Source organism: Dendrobates tinctorius, unplaced genomic scaffold (genome assembly GCF_039654945.1).
Source record: "Dendrobates tinctorius isolate UK_male_01 unplaced genomic scaffold, ASM3965494v1 ptg000143l, whole genome shotgun sequence".
NCBI classification, from domain to species: Eukaryota; Metazoa; Chordata; class Amphibia; order Anura; family Dendrobatidae; genus Dendrobates; species Dendrobates tinctorius.
The window spans coordinates 45,745,178-45,769,806 of NW_027361810.1; the positions used below are offsets into that span (position 1 = coordinate 45,745,178).

Genomic DNA, 24,629 nt, shown 5'->3' on the forward strand with positions numbered 1-24,629 from the left:
ACTGAAATGTTTGTTTTTGGGATATTATGTGATCTACCAACACAGAGTAGCAAGTATTTGTGCGAAATGATACATGGTTTTGTAAATATTTAAAAAAAAATATATAAATCTGAACATTGTGACGTGCATTTGTTTTCAGCCCCCCTTAGTCAATTCTTTTGTAGGACCAACTTTCGCTGCAATTACTTCTGCAAGTCTTTTGGGGTCTGTGTCTACCAGCTTTCACATCTAGAGGCTGACATTTTTGCCCATTCTACTTTACAAACTAGCTCTAGATTGGATGGAGGCATCTGTGAACAGCAATTCTCAAGTCTTACCACAGATTCTCAATGGGATTTCGGTCTGGACTGTGACTGAGCCATTCACACACACATGAATATGCTTTGTTATAAATAATTCCGTTGTAGCTCTGGCAGTGTGATTAGGGTCGTTGTCCTGCTGGAAGGTGAACCTAAACCCCAGTCTCAAGTGTTTTGTAGCCTCTAACAGGTTTTCCTCCATGATTGCCCTGTATTTAGTGCAATCCATCTCCCTATCAACTCTGACCTGCTTCCCTGTCAAAGAAAAGCATCCCCACAGCATGATGCTGCCACCACCATGTGTGATGGTGGGGATGGTGTTTTCAGATTCATATGTAGTGATAGTTTTCCATCACACAGCACGTTTTAGTTCAAAGTTCTACTTTGATCTCTGTTGTGAGTTCATTTTCCCCTTCGTCACTGAGGTCTGGTGAACTCCCTATTCTGGCAAAGGAAGGTAATGAGCCTGATTATCAGGCACATGAGTCTAATGATGATGACTGGCTGAGTGGAGTCACGGACTGGATATAAGGCTGCCGACGCCCTTCTGCCCTGCGGGTGATTTCTCTGTGGACTTCTAGGAAACCAGTCTGATTCCTGCTCCTCTAAAGCTAAGTTTTCTGCTTTGCCTTTTAGCATTTGTGTTTTGTTTTTTGTTTTGCCTTGCTTTTATGGATTCTGCCATTCCCTGCTGGGGTGAGCTGATTCTTCTTTTGCCTGTTGCTCTGTCTTCAGAATATTCCTGAGTACTGACATAGTCTTTTTGAAGCCTAGCGTCTTCAGGGCCTTTTTCACTGTCAGTCTGTTGGCTCTTATTTTCATAGGGTTTTTCACGGATTGCAGACAGCAGCCTTCCTTTCCTATCTAGTTAGCTTGGGCCCCGTCTTTGCTCAGTCTATCTTTCTGTCTGTGTTGTGTTCTTTCTTCTTGCTTCACCGTCATTATATGTGGGGGCTGCCTTTTGCTTTGGGGTCTGCTCTGGGGCAGTTTAGATTTCCCTTTCTGTCTTTAGGCTATTTAATTCTCCGGCTGTGATCGAGGGGTCTAGGGCATCGTAGGAACCCCCCACGGCTACTGCTAGTTGTGTTGATAGGTTCAGGGGTCTGCAATCCGATAGCTGCCAACCTCTCTGGTTTTCTGGACTTAGATAGCATTTCTGTTTTTGCCTCCTACGGTGACTCAATCATAACAGATCTCATCTGAACAGAGCACCTTCTTCCACATGCTGTTTTCCCTACTTGCCTTTTTGCAAACTGCAAATGGGACTTCTTATGTCTTGCTTTCAAAACTGACCTTCTTCTTGCCACTCTTCCATAAAGGCCAGATGTGTGGTGTTTACTACTAATATTTGTCCTGTGGACAAATTCTTCCACCTGAACTGTGGGTCTCTGCAGCATCTCCAGAGTGACCATGGGCATTGTGGCTGCTTTTCTAATTAGCATTCTCCTTGCTTAGGATGTCAGTTTAAGTGAACATCCATATCTTCGTAAGTTTGCAGTTGTGCCATACTCCTTCCACAGATTGAACAGTGCTCTGTGAAATGTTCAGAGCTTTGGCTATTATTTTATAAATTAACCCTGCTTTACTCTTCACTACAACTTTATCCCTGACATGTCAGGTGTGTTCTTTGGTTGTTATGATGTTTTTTGATTCTAATAGTCTCAAACAAACCTCTGAGGTCTTCACAAAACAGCTGTAGTTATACTGAGAATAAATTACACACAGGTGTTATTATGTGACTTCTGGAGCCAATTGGTCACTCAGGATTTCCCCTCTTTCTGCTCCACAATGTGGCTTTTTCATGTTTTAATGAATTTTGCTTTTAACTCTTTTCTTTACATTAGTCTCTGTCAACGTTTGATTGAGCCTAAGTTCACACGTTGCGGAACTCCCGTGGAAGTTACCGCGAGAATTCCATTCCGCAGGAAAATCGCATTTTAAATTTCCCGCGGAAAAACTAGCGATTTGCAATCGTAATTAGCTTGCAGAATGCTAGCGTTTTCCAAGTGATCTGTAGCATCGCTTGGAGAACTGAATGACAGGTTGGTCACACTCGTCAAACATAGTGTTTGACGAATGTGACCAACTTTTTACTATTGAGGCCGCCTATGCAACATCAGTAGTAAAAAGATCTACTGTTAAAAATAATTAAAAAAAAATCAAACATGTTTTTCTCACCTTCCGACGTCCCACGCAGCGTTCCCAGGCCTCAGCGATGCTCTGACAGGTCCCGTTCCCAGTGATGCATTGCGGCAATGACCTTTGATGACGTTGCGGTCTCACGAGACCGCTACAGCATCGCGAGACGCGACGTCAGCAAAGGTCATCGCAATGCATTACTGGGAACGGGAGCTGCCGCGTGTATCGCTGAAGCTTGGGGATGCTGCGCGCGACATCGGAAGGTGAATATAACACGATTTTTTTATTTTAATTCTATTTTTTACAGGGATATGGTACCCAGAGCCCGGAGGACAGTCTCCTCTCCTCCGGACCGTGGGTACCACCTGCAAGTGTTCTGCTTACTTTTCACATGGTGGGCACAGCCACATGCGGAAAGTAAGCAGAACAATGCATTCCTATGTGGGTGGAATCGCCGCGATTCCGCAAATTAATGAGCATGCTGCAGATTTTTCTGCGATGCGATTCCGCCGCGGGAAAATCAGCAGCATTAGCACAGCATTGCGGAATCCCATAGGATTGCATGGGATGTTGTTTTTTCGCAGCAAAATCGCGCAGTTGAAACCGCTGTGGAAACGCGAAAAAACCTGAACGTGTGAACGCAGCCTTAAACAAACTTTGTCCTGTACTACTTTCCGCCTCAATTTTTTAAGATAAAATGTCTATTTTATTTATTTTTTTCTTTTATTATTCATTATTTATTGTAATTCCAGTGCAGCATTTGGAGGACCTTCCCAATCTTGGATTCTGCAAGCTACACATTTTAATTTTGATAAACTTCCAATGTTAAAACTCAGTAACTTTTTTGTTTCAGTTGCAAGGAGTACAAAAATCTAAACTCATTCTTTGCCATCGTCATGGGGCTGAGTAATGTAGCGGTGAGCCGACTTTCATTAACGTGGGAGGTAAGTTCATATAATGTGTGGCACATTTAGTTGTTTTTTTGTGGAGGATGGCATGGAGAAAAAATATTCAAATATTGTGTTATGAACAAAGATTTTTTTTTAAATCCTTATGTGAAACAAAGTTAAGAATGTTGATAATGTTGCTAAAATGATGGGGGAATCAAGGGCTGATGGAAAGTTTATGTTGTAACTAAATCTCAACGTTCTAGGCTGAGCAGACCTACACCCGTACAGGGAATCAGATCAAAACTCTCTTCATTGTATAGTGTATTTCCAGGGAGGAATTAAATTTTTCAGTTAGTACATTCCTCACTTTCATGTGTACTTTGATTCCAGTAATATAGAGATAGATACCTGTATACATTGCTGTTGCTGCAAATAGGTTTAGTTTCTTTTTGTACTGTAGTTTATTAATTGTTCTGTTGTTAAAGGGAACCTGTAACAAAGAAAAGGGTGTCTGATATGCAGGTGTTCTACAGCCGGATAAGCTGGACAGATTGACATATTGTTATTGTGCACAGATTTTAGACAACTAAATGGAGTCCAGTGGGCGGTCCTAATCAGTGATGGACGTTTCTTGTAGGCTTATGCATCAAAAATATCTTACCAGACTCCTTTGCATTGGAATAGGAGGGATCTAATTAAATAAAAGATAAAGGTGTGCTCTCCAAGAATGTGATAAAATGGCCCCTATCACATAATTCAAACTGCAGCATTTCCTAGTCACATGTCAGGATGAGCTGCAGTCTGTAAAACACCACTCGAAACGTGTCTAAACTAACAGAAGGGCAGTATAGTAAAAATACACTGAATATGGAAAACTGGGGCTTGAGAAAAAAATCCCTTGTGTTCAGTCAGCCGAGAAGATGATTTACTTCTTCCCATGCCACAGCCCAGCTTCAGCTGGTTATTGTGTGTGTTTATGATACTGCTCTTCTATCAGTTGAGACACACATCCCGGGCTGTGTTTCTTCAGACAGCAACAGATCCTGACACTTCACGAGGACAAGCTGCAGTTTGAATTATGTGACGGGGCCAATTTATCACATTACTGTAAAACCACACACACACATATATCAACATGTTCTTAAATATACTGCTCACAGGACTGCAATAATAGTGTGACAGGTTTCCTTCTATGTAATGGTTCTTCAAAGACAAATCAATATTAACATAGTCCAGATCAGTTTGGAGTGGGCCATTTATTTTGGAAATGTCAAAATCTCACATTTGTGGCCAGACTTGTCATGGAAGGACTGGTGGTGGTCCCTAACTGGTGAATTTTCGTGGACAGTGGCCCATTTTGATAGTGTAATTTATCTCTGGCTGGAACATTTATTAGTTCACATCCCAGCCCACATATGTTTGATAGTATCACTTAATGCCATTTACATATACCCTATTTGTGAATTTGTGAATTTTGCATTAGAGAAGTGACCTCAATTCACTATTTTTACTTCTTGACCATAATGAAAACTTATAAATAGTCTAAGTTTGAAGGACCCATCCTGATTGATTTGAATGGGAATTGTGTAATACTTGATTTTTTCCATGGTGGCACTGGAGGTTTCCTCAAAGATTATATCTGATCACTAGGGGTCCCAGTAAGGGGGGGGGATCACTTTTTGATCAGCTCATTGTCAAGGGACTATTCTAATAAGAAGGGATGGTCTATAAGGTGATGAACCTCAGAATATTTTAGGAAAAGTTATAGTTTTACTGTGCCACTTTATGTGACACATTGTAGATTATGTCAGCACAAATTTTATTCAAAGATATTAATTTAGTACTAAACTGATAAAGTCAGCACATGCAGTCACCTGCTTATTACCTATGAAGAGAGGTCGCCGTACAGAAAAAGTGTTCTCTCTGGACGACGCAGATCCTACTTATTTTAATTGAGCGCCTGCTACTTATCAAGGATCATTATATCTAAAGTCACATTTTCTGTGGATATCCCCTTTAATAGATCTAGTTAAACTTATGCAATAGGCTAAAGTATGTGGAAAAAAAGAGAATGAATATCTGCAGTTTTCTCTCTTCAGAACTGTGCTTCTTACCGGCATGAACATCCGGTAGGCTGAACTTAGACACCCCAGCTCTTGATATTCTTCTCATCTGCATGAAAACAGCTTTTATAATTGATTCCTTGCAGAATAATCTGAACAGAATCCGATTTGCTTGCCTGTCATTTTTATCTTCCCCCTAGTTCTGAGATGCCATATTTTCCTGGATCTGCTCTCTAATCATTTGCACTAGTTTTCATTCCCCAATTATTGCTGACAATTTAGATGGGAAAATGTTTACGGATCGCACTGATTGTTGCTCATAAGTCATAATGCCAATGTGATTAGTATTTCAATGTTTTCACAGTTGGCTTGTGAATATTACAATGCAATTACCATTGACAGATGCATGCGCATAAAGAATGCAATTTTTTTTTTTTTTTTTTTTTTTTCCCCTGCTCTTGGCAAATCAGAAAATAATAATTGTGTTTTGTTTATGGCACCAGTTAGTTACAGCAACGAGGTTACAAATATCAATATTAACCATACACTAACTGCGCCAATTTATCTCGGCTGGGAGGAAGAGTGTTTAAGTCGCGTGCAAAGTTTATTATCATGAACGTATTAACATCTTATGAGGCGGAGAGCCCAAATGTCCCCTCTGGCACAAAGAGCCGTGGTTAATAATAGCGGAAACCTGGAAATGGGTCTGTCATACCTTGATGCCTGCAGGTTATGCATTTCGGTAGAAACAACTTATGCAGGATGAACAAGAGTGTCTCTGTTGGTAAATCTATTGGGTATGTCTGCAAAAAGAGAATAAATATTTCTATATATCTGCTATAGGCAGGGCAAGATAGACATCTGCCTACAAACAACACAGGCTGTGTTTCGCTGTTCTTTTCTCATCATATTGATGACCAATCTTTGGGATAGGTTATCAATGTCATATCAGAGAGGGTCCGACACCCCTACCGATCAGCCGTTATTAGTCTTGAAGGCTGATTAGTGCACATGGGGCGCCAGTTCAAGAGAGTGACGCACCTAACCACCTTAGGCTGTCATCAGTAAGATATGACTGGAAATCCCCATTTTTAATGTTCCGCTTTAAATTTATTCTTGGCTCAAGATATCCTAAGTTTAGCGGTAATGAATTACCATGTTTGGAAAAAAAACGTTTGCGTTACTTACAATGGCTTTTGGCTATCTCAAGCCAAGATGAAGGCTACATACACAGTGTAACCTCATAGAAACGACCACCCAAAATTTAATTGAAAACTTACAGCTCTGTCTATGAGGCTGTATGTTCAGGTCAGTCCAGGCATTGTGGCTCTTATGCAGCCAACGCAAGACATTTGTGAAAACCCAACCTAATTTTTAGAAAAAATAGTTTGTATTTTGGGCTTGATTTATTGTTTTACACTATTGTTTTGACTTCCAAAGCAGCACAGAGCACTTTAGTAAGAATGCTATATTTTGAAAGTTACCACCGCTGGGGCATTTCAGTGATAGACTAACCCAACAAAAATCCAACAGACCCTCCAGTGGACCAGTGGGTTACACTGAAATCAAGCCCAGACCATGATTTCCAACAAAATACTCAAGGGTCTATCATTTAATGTAAGGAGAATTGCTGACATTTTGTAGCTTTCCAAAGTTTTACCAAAGTGACGCCGAGGTTTATTTTGGATGCCATTACTGAAGTCAGTTCAGCATGTGATGGATAGTGGCTGGTATTACAGCTCAGCCCCATTCAGTTAAATGAGGGTGACATACAATATCTTACGCCAGGGGTCCCCAAACTGCAGCTCGGGAGCCACATGTGGCTCGCAGTCCCATGAATTGTGGCTTGCGACTGTCTGCCAGCTTGGTGCATTAGGCCAGGTCTAGCAAACAGGTATGAAGAGAACATCTCAAAATGGTGAATTTTATGAGTAGCCCGGGACAGAAGAGCAGATCTGGATGCACATTTACTGGTCTTAGGGGTTTAGAGATAGTTTAAGTATGGTGTGCTGGAGACAGGATGATACTACTTTGTTAGTGGAAGTTCTTGAAGCTATATGCGACAGTGTGTTGGGAGTGCTTGATAGAACACTGAATGTGGCTATTGTGAGAACCTCTGGATCTTGGTATACTTCTTTGGGGTGATTTCTGTGGAAAAGCTTTGGTTATCATTATATTCATAAGGGGGGATTTGGTTACCTCTACTGTGAGGGGGGCAAGAGCTGGATGTAGCAAGCGACCCTCTTGCAAGGCTAGATGTGGCTCTTCAGGTCAGAAAGGTTGGAGACCACTGCCTTACTCAAACCATGCTCAAGAGGGGCACTGATTTTTTGGTGGAAAAAAAATATTGTACACCTTGTAAATACTGTTACATTTTGAATTTCAGAAACTTCCAAGCAAGTTCAAGAAGATCTATGCAGAATTTGAAAATTTAATGGTGAGTATTCTACGCTCCAGTTAAGGAACACCTAGGGCCCATCAAAACTTTCACTTTAGAATTCCAGCTTTGAAAACTCACAAAATTTAGGCGCAACTCAGAATTTCTGCCAAATTTTTGACTTTTGCCGTTTTTACCCCAGTTTTTCCATATCTCCAATAAAATGGGCAGAGCTGGGGTATGGTGGGGACAGTACACCACAGCTTGTCTAGTCTAATTCATGATGAGTTGTGGCATACTGTCTGCCAGAAATATTACTCTGGTCTCCAAGTGGAGTAAGATTTCTGGCATAGTACATGGAGGTGCACTTCATTCGTCAGACACTACAGATTCATGAAGAGGCGGGCACCTCTTCATGAATCAGGAACGTTTAACGCTACCACGACCCCTCTGGCGTGAAAATCGCCAGTCTTTATGAATCCGGCTCTTAGTCAACTATTTTTCAGACACTTTATTATTTTGTCTTAAATTGGCAATACATATTGGGCTAATATCAGTCAAACTCACCATTTTTAGTGCGACTAGTGACTACCTAATCTGTATTAGATATTCTGCTCACATTTGCTTGGTCAATGTTGGAGAACGAAAGGATTTGACCTGTTTCAGTTTCAGCATGACCAATGCTATTGTTCTCATGGTAGTTAGGCTGCTGTCAGAGTTCCTCATGGAAAACACATGGTCTATTGGCTGTGTTCATATGTTCATGTTTTTTAAGCAAAAAACATGAACTATAAATTTAGGACATGCACAAGGGGCAGGCTGAGATGTCCAATCTTTTTACATTCACTCTTGGCTTTGGATTTCAAAACGGCATCTAAAAATCTGAACTTGTCAACACATCCACACTCTTGACCCACTGAAGATGTTAATTAGTGATGATTATTAGGACACTTGAACTATATCCATGGCCAAAATGCATTATTTTCACAGATCTGATGTAAATGTCAAGTAGATCTTTAACAATGCTTCTTTATTTTGAAGGATCCTTCTCGAAATCACCGAGCTTACAGGCTGACCATAGCCAAGTTGGAACCACCAATCATTCCTTTCACGCCGTTACTCATTAAAGGTAATTTTCTATCCCAATGTAAGCGGTATTGTAGCAGTATGGTGGATAGGCGTCTCTGTATGTCATAACTCAGGCAACCAGTTTGTTTTTCCAAAGAGAAAAATCTCCATGTTTCTACCTATGTCTCTTTCTCCATCTTTCTATCTCTCTCTCTATTATCTGATGTCTACATTTTTTTTTTTTTTAACTTGAACAGAGTTTAGTAGAAACTTTCATTCTTTCAAGTAAAAAGTTTTTGTATTCTTCCTTCCTCTTGACCATTTCTTATTTTTTTTCCATTTTTTACAGACATGACTTTTACTCATGAGGGAAATAAAACTTTTATCGACCATCTGATAAACTTTGAGAAAATGGTAAGTTATTTCTTGTTGTCTTTGTGTGGGTAATCTCAAATAGATTCTGTGTCCACAGGAAGGTGGATTGTGTTATTCTTGATGAAATAAATCGGTTGTAACATACGGTATGCCACCCGGGAGATTAACAATAAACAGCTTACTCTAAGTACAGCAATATCAAGTATTTATTCCGAGATATTTGTCCTCTCCCATCTGTGAGCCGTTTCTCATCTGTAATGCTAAATCACAGTTTAAGTAAAGTCATTATGTAAATTAATTCTAATTGAAATATTTAACTTTAAACATGTCTTTGACCTCTTTGGCTCCTTTGACTCATTAAGCTAAGTAACGCTAGTGCCTTACATAGCTTTTTTTTATGGCAAGTCGTTCTGGAATTACTTGTAGAGTTTTAGGGCGTAAGTTTTCTTTCTTTTGTGTTGTGGATTTTTGTTTTACCCCCTACAACCAACTGAAAATTCTAATTACCTTACTGCCAGGACTAATCCAGTCTGGAAATCTGCTAAACAGTATTTACTCATAAAGAGTATTTATGCTAGAGCGCAATCAAGATTAGAAGCGATTTTAAAAAAGATTGTTATTTTTAATCTAAATAGGTTCAAAATTCTGTGCTATTTATTTAAGTCTCTTTGTAAAAAGCTCCAAATCACCTATATAGATTTAATGTATCACATTCTGGCTGTGTGTAGCCACCACTAGGGGGTGCTTAAGAGCTTACTGTATACTGCTTATATATAAGCTTGGGGTTCAAGTCTGCAGTCACTCTACGTGACTGCAGACTTGTGAATCCTCTAAGCGCACGGTGCACGAGGTGTCAGGAATCTCTGGGAGCAGGTGGGTGCATGACCGCAAGTGTGTGAATTGCATAAATGCAGTCACGTGCCAACTAGACATGAGTGGCCTCACTCAATACAATTGAATTGAGCGATGCTTGCCATGTCTAGTTGGAATGTGGCCGGAAGTATGCCGTTCATCTAAAAAAAAATGCACAGATTTGGACGTTGGAAAAAAAAAAAACAGTCAAATTGAAGAACATTGGTCTGTGTGATATCTGTTTTTTCACGTCACGGACAGCACTTACACCATAAATACGGTTGTGTGAACTTAGCCTGTAAGTGATGGTATATTGCTTGAATATTTTGGTGGCACGGTGGCTCAGTGGATAGCACTGCAGCCTTGCAGAGCTGGGGTCCTGGGTTGAAATCCCACCAAGGACAACATCTGCAAGGAGTTTGTATGTTCTCCCCGTGTTTCCTCCCAAACTCCAAAAATATACTGATAGGGAATCTAGATTGTGAGCCCCATCGGGGACAGTGATGATAATGCGTGCAAAACTGTAAAGCGCTGCGGAATATGTTATGGCATGAAAGCTTTGATGAACCTGGTCCTAACTTTTTTTTTTTTTTTTTTAACACTGCTCTGCTATATTTCTAAAATATTGGACTAGTAGGTTCTCTAGTGCTCCATATGGCAAAAAAAAAAATATTTCTGATTGTCATTCTCTAGTCTACAAGTCGCCGAAAGTGTTCATCACTTCTCAGCTTCTATCTTAAGGGCATTTACAGGACTGTAAACTTTGCAGTCACGTTGCAACCATGACACCAATGAATCTGATATATCCTTAGTGAGTTAGTGAATATTTATAACAGTTATGAGGTCATGTCATAGGCTTTATGCATTGATGATCCTCTGCTGGATCCCCGCGCAAGACTCCATGGAACCGGCGGGAAATTATAAATAGCTGTCTGATACCAACAGCTGCTGGATATTGTAACAAGTAGTTATATAATATGTTATTATAATTAGCTGTGCGTGGAAAATGGAGCAGAATGAAATTGAAAACGTGTAAGTGAGTAACACTTATGTATAATTGTATGTTTCTTTACCTCTTCGCATAAAACATTATTTTATCGGTCCTGATTCCGAGCAAAAAAAAGAAGCCAAATTATTTTAGTTAAAAATAAAAGGTACAATATAGGAAAATATGTTTGGTCTAATGACCAAAATAATAACTCGGGGTTATTTAGGAAGTGGAAAATCTTTTGCCAGATGACGCTGTACTACGGATCTGTGTTGTGCATAAATCTGTAGGCCCACACTGTACTGCACAAAAGAGAGGTTTTTTTCCATACATTAAGATTCACACCATGTTATAACATATACAGTGGGAAAAGCTTGTGACGTATACATTAAATACAGCATGTGATTGATGTCGACCAGTGGTATTTGGCACCCTTCTGTCACGGGGTTACCGCAACAGAGAGGAGCCAGAAGACCGCAGCGTCTGTTTGCTCCTACTCCTGCGCTGAGAAGAAGCACTTCTTTATTTTAATGGTGTTTATTTCTTTTGGCAGAACAGGGGTTAATCAGCCATGTTGGAAACTCTGAGCTCTCAGCTGAGCTCAGTTAGCCACTGCTATCCCCATTATAATCTGGGTCCTGATTCAAATTCATGTTAGAGTTAGCATTTGCTGCATGGCTTAGGAGGAAGAGGAGTTATCTGTGACTGTTGTGTGGTTTGTAAGTGTGGTAATTCCCTTCCTTCCTCTACTTTTGTTTTACCCCCCGTCCTCCACTCACCGGTGCATTCGTCTGTTATATGTGAGTGAATATTTGTATGCTTGCTATTTTCAGTTACCCTTGTTTGTCGGGTTGATGCACAGCGGTGCACAATAGTGCTCCTCTTCCCTGGGTGGGGGAAGAGAACAAACGGAGGGCTAACTCAGGAGATAAGGCAAGCGTGGCGGCCCCGATATCTTCACCTTCAGAAGTATCCCGGGGAATAGGGCAAGCTAAGGCGCCCACTATTGGTAGGAACAGGGAAGGATCCCCTGGTCCCGGATCACCTGACAGCTGAGTCGTGACACCATCCGTTTAATACACACTACGGGACTCGTTTATCAAAACTCTCTGAAATTAAAATTTGTCTTTCTTGCTTAAAGGTAACCTGTCAGCAGATTTTTGCTATCTTATGTGAGAGCTGAGTGATGTAGGGGCTGTGACACTGATTCCAGCAGTGTATGACTTATTGGGCTGTGTGTAGTTCTTTAAAAAAACGCAATGTTTTATCGGTAGGAGAGTATCTCTACAGGACTAGGTGTCTCATACCATCTAGTCCTGCTGCTCTATGTAGCCTCGCCCCACCAATTATTAGCAGTTTTCTGTCAATGTACAGATACCAATCAGTGGTGTAGGTAGAGTCATATAGGTCTCGGCATTGAGAGATCGGCTAGATCTGTAGAAGATAAAACTGTGATTCTATCACAACTGCTGCACCCAGTAAACTAAACGACACATCGCTGGAATCAGGGTCCCTTTGCCTACTTCATGCTGCTCTCAGATTACATACAGTAGCAAAAATCTGGGGACATATTCTCTTTAAAGCAATCAATCACAAAGTAATTGTAATTTCTTAAACGGAACTTGTCAGCTGTCTATCACTGTATACGAGCCTATTCTTGGATTATACGAAGGTTCTTTCCGTGCCATACACTTGAGGTATTTCTGATTGTGAAGACTTAAGTTATAAATCTGGCTTGTAGTAGCCAGGATAATACTGACCAAAAACTGAACGTGTGAACATGGCCCTAGACTTCAATTTTCAAACGTCCGTGACATGCAACCATAGATTCTGTTTGATATTTATTCTGACCATATCCAATTTTTGAAGTGGGAAACAATGAATTCTGCTTTATAATTGAAGCCAATTGCTAAATTTGGGGGCACATCTGAATCCCATTTTTTTTGGACCTCAGGCGAAATATGACCATAGGCACCCGCTCAATTCATTTATCACCCATAGGCCTTAAAGTCATCCATTTAATGGACACGTCATGAAAAGCTGTTGAGAAGGTCATGACATGTCCGATAAGTGAATGCCTGTGTTGAATGCCTCTGTCAAAAAGTATACGTGTAGCGTATACGCTGTTTATCTAGGCTTCTGTAGAACTTATTGGGCACTTTGTAACCACCGTTATATATAAGATCTTGGAGCAGCTTATACCTTGGGTTGTTTTCAGCACTACATGCCCGTACATTCTGATGTCATACACAGCCTTATTATTCCTCCTTTTTTTCCTTCGACTTATCTATATGTAACCTCTTTTTTTTTTTTTTTTCAGCGCATGATTGCAAATACAGTAAGAACAATGAGATACTGTCGGAGCATGCCCTTCAGTAAGTTGCATTTTCCATCAAAGTAATTTTGCGTGATTGTAGTGCAAGAGACACAATATTATATGACACAATTTCCATATTTATCATAATGACTTCAGAATCTGTCCTGCAGCCACTTTTTCTGTTATATTCATAATTAGCCTGCCATCTTAACGTGATTCGGTGATTGTCTAATGACTGGCTGGTCAGTCGCAGCACTGAATGTAAATTATGCAAGCACAGACAAGCAAGTTACATTTCCAGTTACTGCTTGCAAAGTCAAACCTGTGAATAAATTGAGATGTTGCACATAATCCCATTTTTTTTATGATTTAACTTTACTAGTTTATTATTAGACCATTAAGTTCTTTTTACATGCAGCAAAAAAAAAAAGAAAAAACAAAAACCACAAAATCTCATAAATGCCCCATCTCAAACAACTAATATTACTGGATGGGTTTGGTAAGGTCTGTACAGGTGAGCCAGAGGTAATGGGCATGGATGGGGTATGGCTATATTTCTTCATCACTATATGGTCTGCCCTAAAGGTTTCCCCAATTGGTCTTGTTGGCGCTCAGCTCTAAAGCATTGACATTTTTCTTTGATTTCATTGCCTGAAGGAGAACAAGTTTTTACACCCACTTACTCTAGTAACAGTGAAGTCACCTACCCCCGGGGCCACAATAACCATACACCCCCAATAACCGTGCAGGCACAGACTCTACAGGGCCACTGCAGCCACATACCTCCATTAACCGTGCAGGCATAGACTCTAAAGGGCCACTGCAGCCACATACTTCCATTAACCGTGCAGGTACAGACTCTACAGGGCCACTGCAGCCACATACTTCCATTAACCGTGCAGGTACAGACTCTACAGGGCCACTGCAGCCACATACTTCCATTAACCGTGCAGGTACAGACTCTACAGGGCCACTGCAGCCACATACCTCCATTAACCGTGCAGACATAGACTCTACAGGGCCACTACAGCCACATACTTCCATTAACCGTGCAGGTACAGACTCTACAGGGCCACTGCAGCCACATACCTCCATTAACCGTGCAGACATAGACTCTAAAGGGCCACTGCAGCCACATACTTCCATTAACCGTGCAGGTACAGACTCTACAGGGCCACTGCAGCCACATACTTCCATTAACCGTGCAGGTACAGACTCTACAGGGCCACTGCAGCCACATACCTCCATTAACCGTGCAGACATAGACTCTACAGGGCCACTACAGCCACATACTTCCATTAACCATGCAGAAAGATAGACTCTACAGGGCCACTGCAGCCACATACCTCCATTAACCGTGCAGGCACAGACTCTACAGGGCCACTGCAGCCACATACCTCCATTAACCGTGCAGACATAGACTCTACAGGGCCACTGCAGCCACATACTTCCATTAACCATGCAGAAAGATAGACTCTACAGGGCCACTGCAGCCACATACCTCCATTAACCGTGCAGGCACAGACTCTACAGGGCCACTGCAGCCACATACCTCCATTAACCGTGCAGACATAGACTCTACAGGGCCACTGCAGCCACATACTTCCATTAACCGTGCAGACATAGACTCTACAGGGCCACTGCAGCCACATACTTCAATTAACCGTGCAGGTACAGACTCTACAGGGCCACTGCAGCCACATACTTCCATTAACCGTGCAGGTACAGACTCTACAGGGCCACTGCAGCCACATACCTCCATTAACCGTGCAGACATAGACTCTACAGGGCCACTACAGCCACATACTTCCATTAACCATGCAGAAAGATAGACTCTACAGGGCCACTGCAGCCACATACCTCCATTAACCGTGCAGGCACAGACTCTACAGGGCCACTGCAGCCACATACCTCCATTAACCGTGCAGACATAGACTCTACAGGGCCACTGCAGCCACATACTTCCATTAACCGTGCAGACATAGACTCTACAGGGCCACTGCAGCCACATACTTCAATTAACCGTGCAGGCACAGACTCTACAGGGCCACTGCAGCCACATACCTCCATTAACCGTGCAGACATAGACTCTACAAGGCCACTGCAGCCACATACCTCCATTAACCGTGCAGGCACAGACTCTACAAGGCCACTGCAGCCACATACCTCCATTAACCGTGCAGACATAGACTCTACAGGGCCACTGCAGCCACATACCTCCATTAACCGTGCAGGCACAGACTCTACAGGGCCACTGCAGCCACACACTTCCATTAACCGTGCAGGTATAGACTCTACAGGGCCACTGCAGCCACATACCTCCATTATCCATTCAGGCATAGACTCTAGAGGGCCACTGCAGCCACATACCTCCATTATCCATTCAGGCATAGACTCTACAGGGCCACTGCAGCCACATACCTCCATTATCCATTCAGGCATAGACTCTACAGGGCCACTGCAGCCACATACCTACATTAACCGTGCAGGCATAAACTGTACATGGCCACACCAGTAATTGACCCCCAGTAACAGTGCAAGCACAGATATCCAGAGCCACTGTGGCCACACACCTTCTGTAACAATGGAGGTACATAACCCCAGAGCCACTTCAGTCACAGACCCCCAATACCAGTGTAGGTACAAAATCACTCAGAACCACTACAGCCAAAGACCTCCAAAAACAGCTCATAGGGTCACTGCAACAACAAATCTCCCACAGTGCAGGAACTAACACCCCGATCCACTGCAGTCACAGACCTTCTGTAACAATGGAGGTAGATAGCTTCGAGCCACAGCAGTTAAAAAAAAAAAACAGCAGCAGTGCACAAGCAGAAACACAGAGATGAAGCCCAGTGACCTAGAATCATTACAACCACCAAAGCCACAGACCTCCAAAAACTGTATATGCACAGACATCATAGGGCCACTGCAACCAAACACCTCCGTTAACAGTAACTGTGCAGGAATCTACCCCCAGAGCCACTGCAGCCACAGATCAAGAAGTAACTGTGCAGGAATCTACCCCCAGAGCCACCGATCAACAGTAACTGTGCAGGAATCTACCCCCCAGAGCCACTGCAGCCAAAGATCAAGAAGTAACTGTGCAGGAATCTACCCCCAGAGCCACCGATCAACAGTAATAGTGCAGGATTCTACCCCCAGAGCCACAGATCAAGAAGTAACTGTGCTGATATCTACCCTCCAGAGCCACTGCAGCCACAGATTAACAGTAATAGTGCAGGAATCTACCCCCAGAGCCATTGCAGTCACACATCAAGAAGTAACTGTGCAGGAATCTACTCCCAGAGCCCCCTTAGTTAATAGATTACCTTCAAGAACTCAGTGACACTAGTTCATCTGTACTATGTTCTCCCCAAAGTTTCAGCAGTCTGTCAGATCCTTACACGTGCCACGTCAGTCGTGCATTCCACAGGTTAACCGCAACAGCCTAGGTTCCTAGTCTGTATTACAAAGTGTACTTGATCTACCCTTGTGTTGCATGGCATAGTGTAATGTTGTAGCCATAAGGGGCGCATCTATTCGTTTTTTATGCTTTATACCTGAATTCATGAATAACACAAATAAATGCCTTCACCTCCAGGTCCAGAGGCTTCACTTGTTAGTAAAAACCACCAGGACGTACGGAATTACGTGCGGCAATTCAACGTGATCGACAATCAGAGGACGCTGTCTCAAATGTCTCACCGGCTAGAACCACGCCGCACCTGAACAGCGGGAGGGAAATGATCTGCAATCTTCATAATGGAAATTACTGTGGCAAATAGAGATTCTCTATTCTTTCTAATGGTTTTATTTATTTTTGCTTTTATACATTCATTTCATTTGTCAATGATTATCCGTATGAGATGTGTAAATAATGTAAATTCTTAATGTAGTGATAAAATACAGGCACCGATTAAAATATGTTGGCTTGTGATGTAAAATGATACTTTTATGGCAGCTATAGGGTTGTGAATCTATACCTCAGTTATCAGACTAGGGGATATCCAGTGGCATTTGTTACATATTCAAGTACCATAATAATGAATAATGTCATGTTATGCCTCATATTAAACCACATTGCATCTATAGGTTTGCTATCCTGTTAAAAGGTTATTTCCAAAATAGTAAGATATTTTCTATCCATTCAGGTCAGACCCCCAGCGATCCTAAAAATGGGGTTCTGGAACCAGGCTCCGCCGAGCACATCTTTAATTAATTGGAAGTTTGCATGCATGCTCTCCATTTATTGTCTAAAGGACTGCTGGAAATAACCGCCGAGCAGTTTTCTTCGCTATTTCCGGCAGTCTCATAAACTATGATTGACACAAACGTCAATCACGCACACTTTAGCTCTAATCAGTATGGTCTGTACAGAACCTGTTCTGGGTTCTACAATCCCTTTCTTGAGATTGCGGGGGGTCTCATCAGTTAGTGATCAATAAGTTATACCTTGGGAATAACCCTTTAAAACAAACTGAGAATTAAGAAAACCGCTTGCCATACAATACGGGTTGTGTAGTCTGGATATAATTGGCATGAATTGTTTTCTGTCATCTACTTTTATATGTTCCTCTTTATGCCGGGAAGTTTTGTGAACTTGTGAAACTTCTTTAATATATACATGCAGGACATAGGAGAGTGCTGAGTAATTCTGAGGCTATAAAACTACATGGCAGCAAATCAATAATGAAATGTTTTATGACTTTATTAACTGTAGGAGGAATTGATAAACTGCAGGGCTGTAGACTATTTGTATCTGCAGAACAGACATTGCATGGTTTCTATATGCGATCCTCGAGGGTTCGGACTGCTACCTCTCAAACCCCTTAGGCTGTGTTCACATAGAGTCTTTCAAGGTGAAAAACTGTTTCAGGAAATGTTCCTATTTTAGATGAGTTTTTGGATGAGTTCTATTTTTACTGAAAGGTTTCCTTTAGCTGTTTTGAGGAGGTTTAAAAGAGTTTTTTTGCAGCCTTGTGCTTGGATGTTGCCTATTTTCGAGCAAATTTTTTTCCCTCCCAGGTGTTTTTCCAAACCTTTTTAGAAAAAAAAAAAAAAAAGAAAAAAGTGGTCAAAAATTTTTTCTTATTAATTACCAAAGAAATGAATAGTAAAAGTTTACAAGCTTATTAAAGCAATTTTTTAGAAGGATTCTGCCGCTGCTCCTGGTGTCCAGTATTGGCTGGGCCGCCGATGACCTGTTGATAGCATGGCACACAATCCGTAAGCTCAGCAGCTCTGGGGGGGCCCACCATCTACATAGGCAGAGTCGCTGAGCTCACTGATTGTCTGCCGTGCTGTTAATGTGTCATCGGCGCCCCAGCCAATACTCAACACCAGCAGCAGTGGCAGAGACTCAACTCTGGACCAGGGGATAGTGAGTAAACAGCGACTTGTTTGTTTTTATAACAAACTGCAGCTAAGGGCAAAGGTTTTCTGAAAGAGCAACAACCCCTTTAATTAAAACTGTACATATCCCAGATGGCAGACCTTCTAAGTAATTGTTTGTGCACCTAAGTCTTCCCTAGCCGAGTGTCTCCCCATATTTATGTGGATTCCTTTTCACTATTTTCTCCATCACCCTGAAACATGCTGATAGATTAACTGTCTGTCAAATTTATCAAAAAAATTATTGTTAGCTCCACTGGGTACAAGGTTTGACCTGCACTATCACGACTGTCTCACAGTAAATGTGTCTTTACCCACAGCAACCAATCAGAGATCAGCTTTCATTTCTCCAGAGCAGTTTAAGAAATGAAAGCTGAGCTCTGATTGGTTGCTATGGGCAACACCCTACAGTCTTACAATTATAGTGAGTCTACATGACCTTTATGTGGTAACGTGCCAATAGACTGCCATTTTACAAACATGCTGAAAGAGTGTCCTTTTGCTATATAGTTTGTCAGTTTATTATCTGTATTGAAAAATTTAGTTAGCTAAGCTTTTCAGCACAATTATTCTGTGGAAAAATAAGATAAAAAATAGTGGCGTTAGTATTCAGTTGTATAAGGATACATCTAGTGCAAACATTTGGCAGGATACGTCAAAGGGTGCTATCACATTGCGTTCTGTGCCCCTATAGGAGCATATGTCCAAAATACCAGTAAAACAGAGTCCAGACGCGTGTGCCGACGGGCCATAGTCTGTAATGGTGACAGTAGAGCGAACGTGCGCTCTGTCGTGCATAATTTTTGGGAGTGTACGCCTACAGGAGGCGGTTACAGACATAGTAGACTGAGTCTTAATGTCCTCCTCCAGTAGGTGTACACACCGGAAAATGATGCACGTCAGAGGACACGTTCACTCTGTCGGCACCATTATATTCTATCCCCTAATCGGCGCATGCGTATGTACCCTGTTTTGTAGGGGATTTCGGATGTATGACCCAACGGGGACACAGAACGCAATGTGAAAGCATCCTAACACATCAACTGTAGGTCCCAAGCGGAGCATAAATGAAACCTTAAGGGGTTGGAAGGTCCCAATGTGCTGCACACTTCCCATTACAAGATTTAGACCGGGCCCCCACCTACATGTTGGTTAGATTTATTAGTCCTTGTAGCATTACAAATCCTACATGTTGCCCCCTTTCCACCCCCCCCCCCCCGCCAAGTCATAATATAATAATGTCACCCATCCTGTGCCCCTTCCGTTAATAATGTCCTTCACTCCTTCCTGGGCCCTTCTTGTAATAATGTTCTCAAGCCTGGGCCCCTTATTGTAATCATGGCTGTGGAGTCAGTAATCCTATCCCCCTCATCTCGGACTCCTCAATTTCCCTCACTCCCATCTCTGACTCCTTGACTCCGACCCCCACAAAACTGGTCACTACTCAGCATGTACATAAAGTGCAGCACAGATTCATCTGAACTAAAAGCCAAGATTCATAGATCAGGAACAAAACAGACATTTATAGGACATTTCATAACTTTACCATATTCTTTTGAAAACATTACAGCACATACTGCATTGACCTACTGTACTTAATTTGTTATATATTTTAAGAGTCGGTCCATTTCATTCCGACTCCAGCAAAATGGACACCGACTTCACGAATCCAACTCCAAAGCCCTGCTTGTAATAATGTGCCCCTTACAATAATAATGTACCGTGTCCTTGACCCCTTTCAGTATTAATATCTAAAATCTTGGGCCCCTTCTTGCTATAATGTCCCCCATCCTGAGCTTCTTCCTGCAATAATGTCTCTATCTTGGCCCATTCCTGGTATAATCTCCCACATTCTTGTCCCCTTCAAGGTATAATGTCCTAAGCTTCTGGGTCCTCAGATGCACATCCAGCTGAAATAGCTGATGGCGTCATTGTTCCGCCTTCCTGCACGTTCCCGGTCGCACCATCTGTGACTGCGATCACTACGCCTCTCCTCAACTGAGAATACATGTATTAGAGAGAGAACCATAACCAGACAACTTAAGGCCCCGTCACACACAGCAAGATAGCTGATTTTGTGACACCACAACGATCTCACCAGCGATCTCGCTGTGTGTGACAGGCATCAGCGACCGGCCCCCCCGCCGGGTATCGCTGATCGTGCAAGAATGTCCTGGGACGTTTTTTGATCGTTGATCTCCCGCTGGCCAGCGTGCGTCCCTGCGTGTGGCAGCGAGAGACCAACGATCAGCGAGCTCCCAGCGCTGTAAGCAGATGCTGGGAGCTGGTATCCAATGTAAATATCGGGTAACTAAGTGTGCGCGTCGCTTAGTTACCCGCTGTGTACCTTAGATACCAGTGTGCTCGCGCGAGCACGCTGGTATCTAAAGTACACAGTGGGTAATTAAGTGACGTGCGCTTAGTTACCCGATATTTACCCTGGATACCAGCGTCCTCGCTGGTGCTGATTGCTGGTGTGTCTGCCTGTTTGACAGCTCACCAGCGATCATGTAACGATGCACCAGCGATCCTGACCAGGTCGTATTGTTGTCGGGATCGCTGGTGCATCGTTTAGTGTGACGGCACCCTTAGGTCATGGCTTATCTCTCCAGGGACAATAGGAGCAGTAGTCCTTTGTTTTCCCAACAATTTCCTTTGCGGTCGAGTGGAGACATCCATAAATCATAGATGTTGGGTTGGTCCCACTGAATTCCAGATGTTTTGCAGACTTTGAAGGAATTGGAATTAGGAAAATGTGTCTGCTCTTTTCAGGTATAGCGCCACTTCTGACCATGGGTTCTAAAAGAAAGCGTCCAAGTTTTTTTTAGTCCTGGACAAGTTTATGGCCACTTTTTGGCAATCAAAGAAAACCACCAGTGACCACTCTGTTCCCTCGATGTTATCTCTACAGTCATTTCTGTTGATTTTCCTATTCTGATCCTTTCAAGAGTCTACATTATTTTTCACTCCTATATGTCACTAGTAAGCAATTGGTGATATAATTTGATAACACCTTTAACTTTAGCATCAACTTTTTACGTTTAGCCCCTAACTAGAGATTTAGGAGAGCACTGTTGCCGTGTGGGATATAGACAATCGGGGTCTGTGTAATTTCACTGTGGTCTCTGTATGTAGGTCAGCAAAGCAGCACATGCATCAGCACAATATTACAGGTGTGAACACTGCACTACTACAAAGTAATGTCATATTTCTGGTTTATTGGCATAGCACAGCAGGACAAAGCTGGAATGATCGACTAGTATGTGCATGAGTAATCCAGCAAGTCATTTCCTGTATTCTTACACAATAATTCCACCGCTCTGTTAGGAGGCTGCGTAAATAAATATGACCCAATAATTTTTCCCATTAACACAAGACATGCAGTGAACCTTATTGCAGTGTGATATAACCTAGCAGGAAGAGACAGAATGCATTTCCAATTGTGTCAAAACTTTGGAAACTTTGGGTACAGTATCAGTAACTTACAAGTTTTCCTAGAACTAAGGGGCTGTGCAAGATTAGCAAAACATGGTTCAATATGCAATACTAGACATAACCCACGGGCAGGTGTGGCAATGTTTGTGGAAGAGTTCAACAATGTTTTCTAGTCCTCTACAACCCTTTAACTACAATACAATGATATATATATATATATATCTTCAATGGCAAATGTTTACTTAATAAATGAGAATACAAAAGTCTAAAATTAACAATCTTGCTATTTGCTGTTTAGTTAAATGGGACTGTATGTCATTGTATAAAAGTCAATTGACCGCAAAGTTTGATAGGATTACTGACAGAAAGTAAAACTTTGGTCATACTGTATATAATACATCCAGCGCAAATTTTCCCCCAAATACTTGTTAATTCATGGAGGGCCTGTGGCTAATATGGACTCAAATTTGCTGTTTTTACTATAGTTGTCAAAAACTTCTCTCATATCCAGTCCTGGAATTTTTTGAATCTTTAGAACTTTTTACCTTAAAAAGTTTAGTGCAATTTTTTGGGGAAATGTATAACCTAAGTATTGAGTATATTCGATACTCACCAAGAGGACTATTATGGGGCAGTGCAGCAGTTTTTCAGGGTTAGGGTATGTGCACACAACATATTTTTCAGTCTCCATAAAACGCCTAAAGAAGCGCTAAATAAACACTAAAAAGAATTAACATATGCACTGCAATGTAAAAAAAGGTCTTGTTGTTCGTATGTTCTATCTTTTGAGGGTCTTAAGTGCTTCAGGTCTACAAAGATGCTAAAAAAAAGTGAGCTGACAATTCTTCAAGCGGCTTCCAAGGGGAACTACGGTAGTTTATTCACTAGTTTATCAATACAATATTTAAAAAGAAGCCAACATTGCAGAAAATGACAGAATGTGAGCAAAAAAAGACACCTGCGTTTCCTGAAGCGTCATCCCTTAATTTATTAGTGTAAGTGCTGGAAAAGATGTGATCACATGATCCAAATGCATCCATAGACCTTATTCTATTCAATGGAAGCCAGAAGAGTATCCGTTTGTCCTCTCTCGGGCTGGTATATGTTGTCTTTTTTACTGTTTAGTGAAATGCAGTCTGTTAAAGGGAACCTGTCAGCAGTTTTTTCCGCTATAAGATGCGACCACAGCCTTTCAGGGCTTAGCTACAGCATTCTATAATGCTGTAGATGAGCCCCCAGTCCGACCTGCAAGAGAAGAAAAAAAACTTTTATTATACTCGCCCGGGAGGGGGGTGCAGTCCGGTCCGATGGGTGGCGCAGATCTTGGTCCGACGTCTCCCATCTTCTTGCAAAGCCGCCTTCCAGCTTGTTTCATGGCTCCCCGGCATCGCGCTCCTGCGCAGGCGTACTTATGTGACCTGTTGAGGGCAGAGCAAATTCCTGCAGTGCACAGGCGCTGGGCCTCTCTGACCGTTCCCGGCGCCTGCGCCCTGCAGTACTTTGCTCTGCCGTCAACAGGGCAGATAAGTACGCCAGCGCAGGAGAGCGATGCAGGGGAGCGATGAAGCAACAGGAGGATGGCGCCGCAAGAAGATGGGAGGACCCGGACCTGTGACACCCATCGGACTGGACCACCCCCGGATGAGTATAATAAAACTTATTTTTCTTCTCTTGCAGGTCGGATCGGGGGCTTATCTACAGCATTATAGAATGCTGTAGATAAGCCCTGAAAGGCGGTAGCCATATCTTATATTGGCCAAAACAGCTGACAGTTTCACTTTCCAGTAGATTTAGACATTGGAAAAACTCATATTACATGTGATCTAATGTTTTTACTATTGGGACATATTGGTGGTATATAATAATAATAAATTTTATTTTTATAGCGCCGACATATTCCGCAGCACTTTACATTTCAGAGGGGATTTGTACAGACAATAGACATTACAGCATAACAATAATCACATACAGTAGATTATAACAAATACCAAGAGGAAAGAGGGATATGCAACTGCATGGCTGTATAGTGGCATAGGTCTACATTGTAGAATACATATATATGTGCCACAGAAGGCTCAGACAAGTTATACCCAGAGCCTAGGTTCCAAACAAAGGAACGGAGCCGTAAGTATCTAAAGCAGAACATTTTGGTTTATCCGAGGCAGTAAAGATAACGGTGGACAGGAATCTGCACGTATAATATCTAACGGAGATGTTAGGCAGGTGGTTCTCAATGGGCCAGTGTTAAATGCGAAGATGGAATGGGACAAAGCTGCTTGTAGTATCACTGATAAAATCATTGTGTAGCTTCTTGGAGATAAACATCAAAGCAGCAAGTGAGTTAATCTCTTCATCATCAATGGTCGGAGTCACATAGATAATTGTATGAGATGGACAGTTTGTAGCAACAACCAAAGGTTACCTAAGATGGT

At 42.0% G+C, this 24,629-nt stretch overlaps 1 protein-coding gene across 4 annotated transcripts in view; it reads left to right on the forward strand.

Annotated features, from left to right (window-relative positions):
- Positions 1 to 17,462, forward strand: part of RAPGEF4 (Rap guanine nucleotide exchange factor 4) — a 302,234-nt gene extending 284,772 nt beyond the window's left edge. For all 4 annotated transcript variants that reach the window (XM_073545898.1, XM_073545899.1, XM_073545900.1 and 1 more), the window contains 6 exons: positions 3,292 to 3,382; positions 7,778 to 7,828; positions 8,810 to 8,897; positions 9,186 to 9,250; positions 13,372 to 13,426; positions 16,973 to 17,462. In XM_073545898.1, coding sequence (XP_073401999.1) covers positions 3,292 to 3,382; positions 7,778 to 7,828; positions 8,810 to 8,897; positions 9,186 to 9,250; positions 13,372 to 13,426; positions 16,973 to 17,100 — 478 coding nt within the window. In that variant the 3' untranslated portion in view covers positions 17,101 to 17,462. The remainder of the gene's footprint in view (positions 1 to 3,291; positions 3,383 to 7,777; positions 7,829 to 8,809; positions 8,898 to 9,185; positions 9,251 to 13,371; positions 13,427 to 16,972) is intronic.
- Positions 17,463 to 24,629: the final 7,167 nt, after the last annotated feature.